At 45.8% G+C, this 12,791-nt stretch overlaps 1 protein-coding gene across 4 annotated transcripts in view; it reads left to right on the top strand.

The window, feature by feature from the left end:
• The window catches only part of shroom3 (shroom family member 3), a 135,039-nt gene that overhangs the window by 73,358 nt on the left and 48,890 nt on the right, over positions 1 to 12,791 (top strand). Inside the window, exon 1 of one of the 4 annotated variants that reach the window (XM_086187434.1) lies at positions 2,567 to 3,270. The exons of 2 other annotated variants lie outside the window; for them this stretch is intronic. In XM_086187434.1, coding sequence (XP_086043560.1) covers positions 3,113 to 3,270 — 158 coding nt within the window. In that variant the 5' untranslated portion in view covers positions 2,567 to 3,112. Of the gene's footprint in view, positions 1 to 2,566; positions 5,446 to 12,791 lie in introns of those variants that run through there. One more of the 4 variants, XM_086187433.1, reaches the window with a different exon arrangement.

Genomic DNA, 12,791 nt, shown 5'->3' with positions numbered 1-12,791 from the left:
CTTGACTCTGAAAGTACCAGTGTCATTGTTTGTCTGATATTCTAAGTAATCAAGAAATGTATTTTAACTCTCTTGTGTCATGTGCATTTAAGACATGTCACTTGCAGAATCATCAAACAGCACTTCTGATTGCTCAGACCTGACTGAATTTGTGACACTCACAACTTGTGGTAAGCAGGATTAAATGTTCACTGTGAAATACAAAATAGTTATCTGGTCTGATGGGGAAGTTGTGATTAAGGCCAACTAGACCTTTAGAAAATCAAGCTATGTGTGGAGTTAATATCGCGTTGGCCTTTTCGTTTTCACAGGCACTGATGAAAACATGCCGGTGTTCAGCAAAATAACCTCCATCATTTTGCATGATGGTAAAGTAGTTTTTGTTTTGGTTAAGCATGACACTTATTTCCATGATCGCGTCGTGCTTTCCAAGTAACTGGAAACAGCCCCAGGAAGATACTGGTTCTGGAAAGGGATGGATTAAGATATTTCAAATCTTTTGATGACCAGATATCATATGGGTGTGATTCACATTTCTATGTTGTATTATATGATTTATCAGCATTGTTGGCTTAATAAATTGATATGGAATTGATCCTTGCTTCTATTTACATTTTTTGTACTGTTTTATTAACTGTTTACTGTTTTTACAGTTTTAAAGTCTGCCTCATGTTAATACAAGCCTGCACCACAGATAATTTGTAATCTTGTCAGATTTCTTTGATGTTAATACGTTTGCTCTTTTAGCATAGATATGTTATGTACTTTTTAAATTTTAAATTTCTTTATTTTTTCCTTTTTATATTTTTGTGTCATCTCCATTTGACCACAGTTTTCCAATTGTTAAACTGCCCTTATAGCGGTTTGTTTTACATGTGACTGAGGGCTATACAATTTATCAAAATATAATGTTTGCTCTAAATTGTTCCCAGAGTCATTCAAAATGTATCATCAACACAAAAAATGTTTTATACATAAAAATGTGTGGTGATCAGTTTTTTTGTTGTAATTTTCACGTAAAATAATTTATTTGGAAATGTCCACCCTTTGAAAGAGTTCACATTAAAAGGTGAGAGTTTTATTTTACTTTACATGGGATTAGTATTTTAACACTAACAATAGTTCAGCTTTAACTCCTGAGAAGACTTAAAAGATCAACTCCCAGCAAAGAGTTACTTTAACTTTTCCCTAGAGTGTATTCGATGGTTTCACATGTACACTCAGATATATATAAATATAACTCAAAGCCAGAATTTGCTGTGTTCACGGTGACAGGAAACAATCTTATCATTTCTGAGGTGATTGCTCAAGCATGCAGCAAAGTCCTTTATTTACTGCAAACAAGATGAAGTGTTTAAAAAATGTATTGTGCATTCCATCAACAGAACATTGTAGTTTCATGAGGCAGATGCCTATTGTCCCATGACATCACTTAGTGAACATGAAGTCCGATTTCCTCATTTCACTGTTGTCTCTTCCTAACTATTTATGAATTCCCTGCACCATTCAACCCCCATTGCATTTTCCAGTGGGGCCAAGGAAAAGGGGGTCATTTTTATTCTGCTAATTCTAGGTCTTTATGAAGCTCTCCAAAAGTGGCCCTTGGATCTTGGACAATGATTCTGATCATTCTTTTAATTCCTCTGTCAGAAATCTTGTGAGGAGCTCCTGGTCATGGCTGGTTTATGGTGAAATGATGTTGTTTCCACTTCCAGATGATGGCCCCAGCAGTGCTCACTGGAACATGCAGAAGTTTAGAAATCATACTGTAACCAGTGCCATCAATATGTTTTGTAACAATAAGTTTGCAAAGGTCTTGAGAGAGCTTTTTGCTTTACCCATCATGAGGTGTTTCTGTGTGACACCTTGAAAATGAGACAGCTTTTTATAGGCCATCAGTTGGAACAGAACCAGCTGATACTGTATTAATTTACCCTGACAAGGGGCAGGATTGCTTTCTGTTTGCTGATAAATTTCAGCTTGTGTCTTATAACACAAATCTTAAGTCTGGATGAAAATGGTGGACTGGCCAACAGATTGTTCAACATCATCCTGGTAACTTGCCAAACACAGTGTTAGACAAGATATATTAATCTCTATCAATAAGCCTCACACAGCTTTTTATCTCCCATCCACAGTGGCATTCTGTTCACTGTTGAGCCACATGCTGCATCATGAGATGTCTTTCTGCCTGCAGCTAAAAAACATTTTTGCTGGTATGAACTCAGTAATCAAATTGTTGTGAAGTGTTTTCATCAGTTCTCTCTTCATGTTTATCCACCCTTTCTCTTCGTCCTCTTCCTAATTTCTCCTTCCTCCCCTCCCCTTTATAGTTGTTACGTTGTCTTTGTTTGTATCTTTCTTCTCTAAAGTTGGGGTACTTTCATTCCATAACTTTAGGAACATTTTGCCCTTCCTTGTCCTTCATGCTACCTTACCTTTAGCTCACATTTCCCCTCTTTATACCGTCTTTGTATAAGACTTTTAGTTGTTTCATTCTTTAGTATCTTCTCCCCATTGACTCTTATCTCACTTTCTACATCCTCCTTTATTTTCTGTCCCTATCTCACCCTTCCTCCCTCCTCCCTCTCTCTCCATTCTTCTCTCTTCTCAGACTCTGAGTCTCTCACTTGCAAACCACGTAAGCCACCGTCCAACCGGGTCAAGGATGTTTATCTCAAGATTTTATCATACAACAGCCTAATGATGCTCAATTCTGCATTTGCTTAACAAGCTCAAGGCCAGCGCATTGTAGCTCAATTGGACCTGGCAGCACAAGACTGGAACTGAAGAAACACATTAGAGGGAAGTAGAAACTAAATCTGTAGAGACATAAGTGTTTTGGATGTAAACATTTTAAAAGACTGAAGGAGTCAAAGGTACCAAATTCAGAGTGCTATTGAGGATTGATAAACATAAGAAAGTGATTTTCTAGATGATTTCTAGCTAATATCATCTGAGGAATAAGGGTGAATAACATTGTGAGAAGGTGGACTGGTTTTGGAAATCTAACTTTCAGGGGCTTTTTGAGAGAAGTGGAAAAAAAAGAGGTAGAAGTAGAGCAGAGCAAAAAGCAGTGCAATAAAAACCAATAGGATTTTGTGTCGAGGCCATGGAGTTGTTGGAAGTGTTCTACCGTAGGAAGCTCCGCAAGAAGCAGAAGAAAGCAGAACTGGGCCTGTCAGATGGAGCACTATGTCGGGCTCCATCAGAAGCCAGTGTTAACAGTCTGGCGACCGGGCTCATCTCCAAAGTGCTCAGGTTCACCAGGTAAAATAAGTCCAATATTTATATTTCTGCCAAGGACTTCATGCTTGTTTTGGTTATATGTTTGTTTTTCTGTTGTGTAGCAGTATTATGCAAAAACTACATGGCCAATTTTTAACAAACTTGGTGGAGAGGAGAAGCATGGGCCAAGGAAAAATCAGTTAATGTTTGGGGCTGATCATTTTAACATAGTTGAAGAACTATTTACTTTTTTATTTAAATGGCTTGGGCGAAGGTCGCACTCGGTTCTGGTGTCTGCTTATATCCATGATTACGGAAAAAAGAACCTAGATTAATTTTCAAGTTTTCCTGAGATTATTGTCAATCCTGTTTAAAAAAAAACAGTAGGTGAAAAATATAAGATTAAACTTCTTTAGGGAGTCTACTGTTCTTTGTCACTGAATGGCCTTTTTTTGGTTTTGTTTGTGACAGTCAGGTACAGTATGTATGCTCACGTTAATTTTTTTGCCTTAAAAAAAATCAAAAGAAAGTAATAAACTCCTTGATGATGGTGCTTTTAAGATATTGAAATAGAGTAAAAAAAAAACGACATAAAATTTATGGACCTACTGTCCGTGTTAGGCTTCATCTGGTTCACTGCTGGTCATATTTACTTGACAATGAATAAATCCATTGCAATGTAATTTGTTTTATGGTTTGGAGAAACTTTGCTAATACCTTTGCTTTAAGAAGCAAAGTCTTAGAGTTCTCACCTTTTTTCTGGTTAATTAGGCATTTCTTCAACTGATAAGGTATAACATAACTTTAAGCGATATTGAAATTACCTTTTATGTTTTTGACAGTTATTGTCTGGACGTGTCTTAGGTGACTTCAAGATGACAGTGATTCAAATGCAACATTTGTGCTTGTGCTTAAAATACTTATGACTCAGACATGTGCAATGTATTTGTGACTTGCTAGTGTTGTGCATGGTTTTCAGTGGCAATAGCATCTAACAGTGAAGCTAAGGCCAAAAAGATGCCAAAAGACATCTTTCATTTAGCAGCATTTATGTGTTGCAGGTTTCAGAGTAAGACTTGCCAAATACTAATGCAGCCATTCTCAGGTCAGTCCCCCCAGCAGAGAGAAGAGATATCTTTGTAAATGCAACACTGATGATATCCATCCATCCATCCATCCATCCATCCATCCATCCATCCATCCATTTTCTTCCGCTTCACCTGTTAAGGGTTACGGGGGCGGGGGAGTTGGGGGCTGGAGCCCATCACCGCGGCTTTCAGGCGAGAGGTGGGGTTCACCCTGGACAGGTCGCCACTCCATCACAGGGCCAACAAACAGAGACAGACAACCATTCACACTCACATTCATACCTACTGTCAATTTAGAGTATCAATCAGCCTATTCACCATTTGCATGTCTTTGGACTGTGGGAGGAAGCTGGAGTACTGGAGAGAACCCACACAGGCACAGGGAGAACATGTATACTCCACACAGAAAGATTCAAACTGGACTGAAACCTTTTTGCTGCAAGGCGACAGTTCTAACCACTGTACCACCATGCCGCCCACTGATGATATCGTGTTGAGATATTCCAGTCACATCCTGTCATTACCCAGGTTCCTTTGGTTCGGAGACTAACAGAATTTCATGTCTCTGTCTTCTACTTAGTTAGATAAAATCTTTTCCTGTTTATCTGAGTGGATAAATTGATGGCAGTCAAGCATGTCAGATGTGACGAGGGTGCAAGGAGATTATTGTAACCACCATAATAGGCGACATTTTTGTAATAATGACGGATAATTTCATCCATCCATCCATTTTCAACTGCTTACCCTTTTAAGAGTCGCGGGGGAGCTGGAGCCGACCTCAGCTGCCTTTGGGTGAGAGGTAAGGTACACCTCATAGAACAGCCATTACTCCCACAACAGAGTGATAGCTAACGGGGATCCTAATAAATAAACAAAAAACAAATAAACCCTGGATGGGTTGCCAGTCCATTTCAGGGCAAACACATATAGACAGACAACCATTCACACTCACAGCCACGCCTACGATCAATTTAGAATCTGGATTAACCTCATCCCCTCTTGATGTCTTTGGACTGTGGAGGAAGCTGGAGTACCAGAGAGAACCCACGCAGGAACAGGGAGAACATGCAGACTCCACACAGAAAGATCACGTCTTCAAGCCGGAAGTCAAACCCGGAGCCCTCTTGGTGTGAGGCAACAGTACTAACCACTGCACCACTGTGCCACCAGATGGATAATTATAAAGAAAATAATAATAGAAAATAATAAAAAACCTACTTAATTCATACCTTCATTAACTACCATGAAGTTTTTTTAAACTATTACTTTCCTGATTTTGTTTGTATATTGCATCAAATATATCACTACTACAACTATTACTGATTTTTAAAAAAGTTTTTAGATGGCTGTCAGTGAAATTTTACTTGTTTTATAGACATTTCATATTAAAAGATGAGAAGGAGGGATTATGTTGTCAGAGGCAATGGCTGATTTGAAATGTCTGTTGGAATGTTGGCTGTGATTGAAAACTGGAAACAAATGGAACAAGCAGCGTTGTTAGGGCCTGAGCCACAGGCCGCGTCCTTGACACCAACCTGAATCCAATGGTGTATTTGGCAAATCTGTAGGCCTTGTAGTTTAGGAGATAAAAGCCTGACTCTGATCAGAGAGTGAGTGCAGAGCTGAGAGCTGGCCCTTTAAGAACCCCTCCCCCACTGCTCTGTCTTTGATCTGTGCTAGAGTGAGAGCAGAGCTGGGAGCTGGCCCTTTAAGAACCCCTCCCCCACTGCTGTGTCTTTGATCTGTGCTAGAGTGGAGAGAGAGGAGGATTAACAGAATTGTAGTGTGGAAAAGCTGAATAAGTCGGCATATGTTGGTCAAAAGTGACACATAATATCATATTTTTGTAGGGATTTTTGTGAGGAATGCAGTGGTGTGTTTTTTAAAGCTGTGGGATGTATGGTGTAGACGTGAGAAGCGTTTGTTTGACAGTATGTACCCTGAGAGGACACGGTCTCCCCATAGACTTCCATTGTAAGTGTGAAACGTGACTCCCCCACTTTGACGGCTTATAAAATGGAAACTGAGCAATTCATATAAAAACCTTTAGCAACTTTTAATCAGCACAGTTGTGTGTGAAAGTTTGGAAGCGATACCATTAATGCTCTAGGAGGAGATAGATTTTGTTCAGGGAGTAAAATAGTCCTCATTTTGACAGTTTTGTCCAATTTGTGGACATTCTGTTGTAGCTAGGTGAGGGGTTAGAGTGTAGGAATTTTGCGTCTTGATGAGACGAGTCCAACGGTGTTGGTCCCATGTTTGTGGGACTTTCGTGGGAGGAGTTATAGCGCTCTAAATGATAAAAAAATATCTTTTTGTTGTGTGGCTCCCTAGGTGGCGCTATAGACTTTTGTGGGGGTTTTGTTGTTGATTAGTGAATGTTTAGCCAGACCGGACAATTGTGCCGAATTTCAGCGAATTTCATGCATGTTTAGGGGGTGAAATTAGATTATGTGCGTTATGCTCATAATGCTCATATTGCACGCGCTCATTGACAGCAAGAACAGTCTAGTACCAGGTTTTGAATGGGTGTGTATGTGAAAACTGGCTCCGGGCCGTCTGGCCAAGCTGCTCATGGGTGTGGGTGGGTGTGTGTGTGTGTGGGGGGGGGGGGGGGGGGGGGCTGGGACACTGTTGACTGTCTTTGTAGTGTTTTTAGTGCTGCTAATGTGTTGCTCTGCCGAGCAACCATAATAGGGTCTTCGCCTGAAGTGCCTTCAGGCTCAGGCCCTAAAAATTGAAAGAGGTGAATGAATGATTATTGGATCATTGCAGAATGAACACATTCTGAATTTGTTAAGTTGAAAGTAAATTAAGTAGGGGGGCGTCAGATGAAGTAGCAAGTTGGATGGATGGAATCATGAGCATATATTTGTACGACTGAAATAAAATGTAAAAAGCCAATTATTCATTATAATGAAGATACCTACTAAAAGCTTCAACCCCACAGTGATTCCTTTAAGATGACATATAAGCATTTCTGGGCTTTTTTCTTGATCACGCACTGTGGTTTGAATGGATACATGTTTTAAAAAACTGTAAAAAGATTTAATACTTAAAACACTGATTTATTAAGCATATTTATGTTGTTAGAATAGTTGGCTAGCCTGAAAAAATATTGCCAAGTGAAAGAAACATTTTCAATATAAAAGTCTAAAAGTAGTAGTTTTTGTCGAAGGCCTTTTACTCTGTGACCTTTTGAGTTTTCAATTGCAATTCTCAAAAATGATCAGTTTAGGCAACTGGACTCACCTCTTGTAAGTGAAGACGTTTCGTGTCTCATCCAAGAAGCGTCTTCAGTTCTAACATTCTGGTGGGAAATATCAGGTATATAACCAACCAGGGGGGCGGTGGTAAAAACAAGTGTTCGTAAGGCCAGAACAATAGGCTCATTAGGTGGACATCTGAGTCGTTGGCCTCAGTTTCGGGTCGTTATCCCTCTCAGCCCACTTAGGAGGGTCGTTCAGGTCACCTGAATGAAGGCGTGAAAGCTGGCTGCACTTCCTGGGGAGGGATCCAAGGACGGCATTGTAGGTGGATGATGGGTGGTGTCTGAGGCCCCCTCCTCTGTTTAAAGATGGACGTTCTAGTTTGACATGAATGGCTTCTTTCACCCCTCTTTCTAACCATCTGTCCTCTCTGGCTAGACCGCGCACTTTGTGATCTTTTTTTTTTTTATTACCTGTCCTGTTCAGTAGCTGAGGCAAGCAGCATCAGTGTTCATGGTGCCTTGTTGTACTGAAGCAGTTTTATTCTGCATAGGAGGAGTCTGATAAACTCCTCCTATTGCCATTTATGTTTAACTTTATTAGGAATGGTGTTGGTTCATTGATGAAGTTACCGGACTGAGGCTCAGGAGTGGACAGGAAGAGAGAACAGGGACAGGATAGGGAAGACAAGGGGGAGTGGGGAGACAAAAAAAACAACAGCAATAGCAGAAAACAACAACAACAAAAACACTAAAACAAACAAAGACAAAAAACAAACAAAAAACAAATAAACAAACAAAGAAAAAGTAACAACAACAAAAGAAAAAGAAAGAAAAACAAAAAAAAACAATGGTTGCAGAATTCCTGGTGCAGGCTTACCATTTGGTTTAATATAATTTTAAGATAAATGTCTGAGTGTGTGTTTATGGGTCAGCTGTGCGCTCCATGCGTGTATGTGTGTATACGCCTGTGTACGTGTATGTGTATGTGCTACGGTTTATCTTGGATGCTGTGCGTAGCTGGCTGTAGCTGATGTGGGGGGCCAGGACATCGCACCCCCAGTCCAGGATGGCAGGTAGGTCAGGACCAGGTCACCAGAGCACCCCGAAATCCCAAGGACACGGGGAGCCCCAGGCCACCCCTCCCCCAGGAAACAGCCACAGGCCCAACCCATGCCAGGACCCATAGGAAAGCATAGGAGCAGCAACCCCCACCCGGAAGCAACCCACAGAGAGACGGGGCAGAGATGACCCCGGTCCCGCCGGGCACTCCCCCCCCACAGCATGAGCAGAGCCCAGGGGCACAGGGCCCCCCAGCCCGAGACCCGACCAGAGCCCCCCAAGGGGTCCGCCAGCAGCAAGGCCGACACCCACCCACACCCCACACCCAGGCGGGACAGCCACAGCCCACCATAACGACCAGGCCCACCGCCCCCGAACAGAGCTATCCCCCCCGAACCCTCGATCCCCATCCCCTCTACTCATCCCCTGTTCTCCCCCTCCCCCCAGAGCAGGAGGGTTTCAGGCTATAGGGCACCACCAGCCAGCCAGCCGGGACCCCCCCACTCCCCGGAAAGGTCCAGCCCACCTGCCGGGGTGAGCCGAAGGCACGCACGCCCAGGACCGCCACCCCCGGACAAAACAATCATACTCTCATCTTCCTCCATATAGGGGCTGATAACACCATAGATGCTGATACGGTCCAGGGCACCTCAGACTTAGTGAAACCGCCAGCGAGCGATCCACTGTACAGCAGCAGGGCCCGTGACCAACCCCAGCCCAACCACCATGCCAGGAAGAGGACCACCCCCCCCCCCCCGAAGAGCCCCGGCCAGGCCCCCAGGCCCGCAATGGTGCAGTTAGCAAAGGAGGCAGCACTGGACCCACTCCCTGCCCCACCTGCCCCCCCCCCATCCCAACATGGTGCAGGGTGCGTGTTGTGCATGGGAATGTAGATGTGATGATGTGGATGACTAGAATGTGGTTAAAATTGGCGGAGGCACCCAGGGCATGGGAGCCCCGCCGGTTGCAGACGGCAGAGTCTCCCAGTACATCCTCATGCACTCCCCCAAGCCCTAAATGTCTACGATGTGATTAAAATTGGGGGGTCCAGCCCCTCAAGGCCTTGTGATACATAAGATGGGATGTGATGGGACAGAGAGGCAATGAGAGGGGCTGAGGAATAGGCCAGACCTGCAGGGGGTCAGCTTCCAGACTGGCCCCGCTGACCACCCCGTCACCACTGCAACCAGCCGACAGGAGTCTAGCCTCCCTGGTCCAGAGGTCAGATTGGAGCACCAAGGGGCACTGTCCGGAGATCCGGGCAGAGGGCCCACCACCGTGCAGTCAGAGGGCAGGGAGGGCCCAGGCACCCAGTGCACAGCGGAACCCCCAGCCAGCAGCCCGTGGTCAGGGCCCCCAGTTCGATCAGCATCAAGGAGGTCAGCCCCCATCCTCAGACGTCCCCTAGCATTCTCCCTTTGTCCAGAGTGGTGGCAGTCCAGGACACCGCGCCAGGGCCCAGCCCTCCCGAGGGTGGGCCGAGGCTAGCAAACCCCTCCCAAATGTGGGTGCGACCCCCCCGGGGGAGAGGCAGGGCCCCAGGTCAGCAAGTCCCAGGCGCCAAGCAGTCCACCCTTACCTCACTCTCCAGCCCCTACCTCCCTCCCTCCCTCCCGACCCCCCTCCCCCTGACCCCCCTCCCTCTCTAACCCCACCTAACCTTCCTTCCCCACCCTCCTCCCATCGTCCGGGGGCAAATATGCCCCAGCCGCCACGGCAGGCCCCAGCACGCCCTGCCGGGGCCCGGGCACTGGGCGACCACAGCCCCCCACCGCAGGACCCCACTGGGGGACCGGCGTGAATCCCCGGCAGCAGAGCACAGGGCCCCCGACCCCCCCATGCCGGGTGGAGGCCCCGACCCAGCCCAAGGACCCCCAACCCCCAATCCCATAGGGTGCCGCCATGATAGGGGAAGCCGCCCACTTTGTGAGCTTCAAAGGAGTGCCCCTTCTCCTTGAAGTGGAGGTGGACTGCTAAGTCCTGGCCTGTGGTTTTGTCTCATGTGTTGTGCCAAAAAAGCCAACTGTGATTGTTTCCAGGAACTTGAGCTGTTTACCCAGGTTTTTAATTGCAGTTATCAGTTTTTGAAAGCTTGAATTTGACAGTTTTCCAAGTTTTGCGGGATTGGAAAGGCAAAGATATTCAGAGGGTGAATCAGACATTTTTGGATAATTATACACCCCCTGGTGCAACCAAGACACATCATCAGTGATGTAACCTGAGGTCATCAGGTGTTTTGGGACTTTCAACATCAGAAACCTTCGCCCAGGCGACCCAGCTAAGGGTGATCAGTCCCTGGCTTGTGTCTAGGTAGCTTGTGTGGCCAACGAATCACCCCTCTTGATCCTCAGCCATCTTGATGCCTTCTCAGCAGCATCAGGGATGTTCCTGATGGCTTTCTTGCTGTGCATCCCCCTTATTACCAACATCTTGAGAGCCCTGCAGAGTGACTGGACTGCAAACCCACAGCATCCAACCTCGATGGGGTTACACCAGGGGCCTCATGTATCAACGCGAAAAGTTTGTTGATTCTTGCGCTGTTTCACGCCAACTCTGGAGGTGCCGCAGAAGTTGGCGGAAAGCCGATTCTTGCGTTAACTGCACTTTGGTCCAGTGGCGACACCCTGTGGCGGGGGTTGGTGACTGACATTATTTGATAACCGCACATACATCAGGCACAAAAAAGCCTTCCAGCAGGAGATGGCGGACCGTTCCGGGGTGAGTCAGTCGACCCTCAGCCGGGCCACGCCCTGGGTGGTGGACCTGATCATCCGCCTCACCCGCAGGTACATTAAATTCCCTTACAGTGCAGTTGAATAGGCCAAGATTAAAGCGCAATTAGCAGCAATAGCCGGATTCTCTAATGTCTAATTCTCTAATGACTGCACTCACGACGCCATAAAAGTGCCGCTCCATTAGGAATACGCTTACGTTCATCGTAAGGGTTTCCACTCCATCAATGTGCCGATCATTGATGCGCAGAGGCTGGAGGGATGGACGCCGATCCTGGCCGGGCAGCCGTCCTCGCACGCATGAATTTCATTTCCGTAGTGTGAATGGGTAAGAAGCGATTACACGATTCATGAAGTCAGATTAATTTATTTTGTCCACGAAACGTTCCAGAACATTTATCAGGTGTTCGAGCCGCTCATCGATCCCCGTTATTCCCCTAATAATGTCCTCCTTCAGGACCGCCAGTATGTAGGACCCTCCCTCTGGTGGGCCCGAGGATGCGCTGCTGGGTCCGGGTGGACTGGAGGACTGTCTGCCGCTTGTCTGCCTGGTGCTTGTGCTGGGGCCGGGGACGGGCTGGCCCGAATGCCGCTGGTCCTGGCGGATGACTCTGAGCCAGTGGACGGGCTGGCGCGGGAGCCGGCAGGGGTGCTGCACGTCGGCGGCATGGCTGATGGATCAATTTCTATTAAACATATTGGTTTATTTAAATGGCTGATTCTGTGTATTTTTGCCTTTACATCTGTGGCAAAGCATGTGGAAATGTAGCGTAAGAAATAGAGTTGCCACTTACCCTCCAGGCCCTTGGAGTCAGCGTGGGTGGCGGCGTCAATCCGCCCACAGAGTTGCTGCCCATGACTGCCGCCACCCGCTGCTCAAATTCTGTCAGGTGCCCCTCTACCTGACCCCCACCTGTCGGGCCGGCACTCCTCCGGAGGGCAGCTATACGCCGCTTGACCTCCACCTTGAGGTCCTGTTACTGCCATTTTCCATATTGTTTTTAGATTTAAGCCAATTGATTAATGTCATTATTGCATTTAGTGATTGTGTAGTGTTGAATTTAGTCCTACGTTTAGCTTGCATTGTTTAGGAAGTTAGAATTGCAGACATGCATTAGCAATAGAGAGGGAATCTTTCAGAGCGCTAGCAGAGGTGCAAGCTGATGGCGTAGTGATGCTGGCGCAGGTTTAGAGAAGAAAACTGTGCTTTGTATCACTTTGATGTTCAGTAAAGGAGGAGCCAACACTTTTCTACCGTCGTCATAAAACTTCAAATGCGTAGCGACTCGTTCTTTCCATCCTTAGAAGTGGTTAAGATGTATGAACATGATAATAAACAACACCGGTGATTAGAAGGGAACCTTAGCCAATAACAGGTCCCACCACTTTTTTTTTAAATCTCCGCGGGGGTGCGTTCGGCTGGACCCACCACGTTCACCCTCTCGCACTTCTTATCCCACTCACAACATTCAT

This window comes from Aulostomus chinensis, chromosome 19 (genome assembly GCF_037954235.1).
Source record: "Aulostomus chinensis isolate RoL2024-O1b breed Wild chromosome 19, RoL_Achi_v1.0, whole genome shotgun sequence".
Lineage (NCBI taxonomy): Eukaryota > Metazoa > Chordata > Actinopteri > Syngnathiformes > Aulostomidae > Aulostomus > Aulostomus chinensis.
Note: the sequence above shows the minus strand (reverse complement) of the source record. Positions and strands in the feature narration are given on the sequence as shown.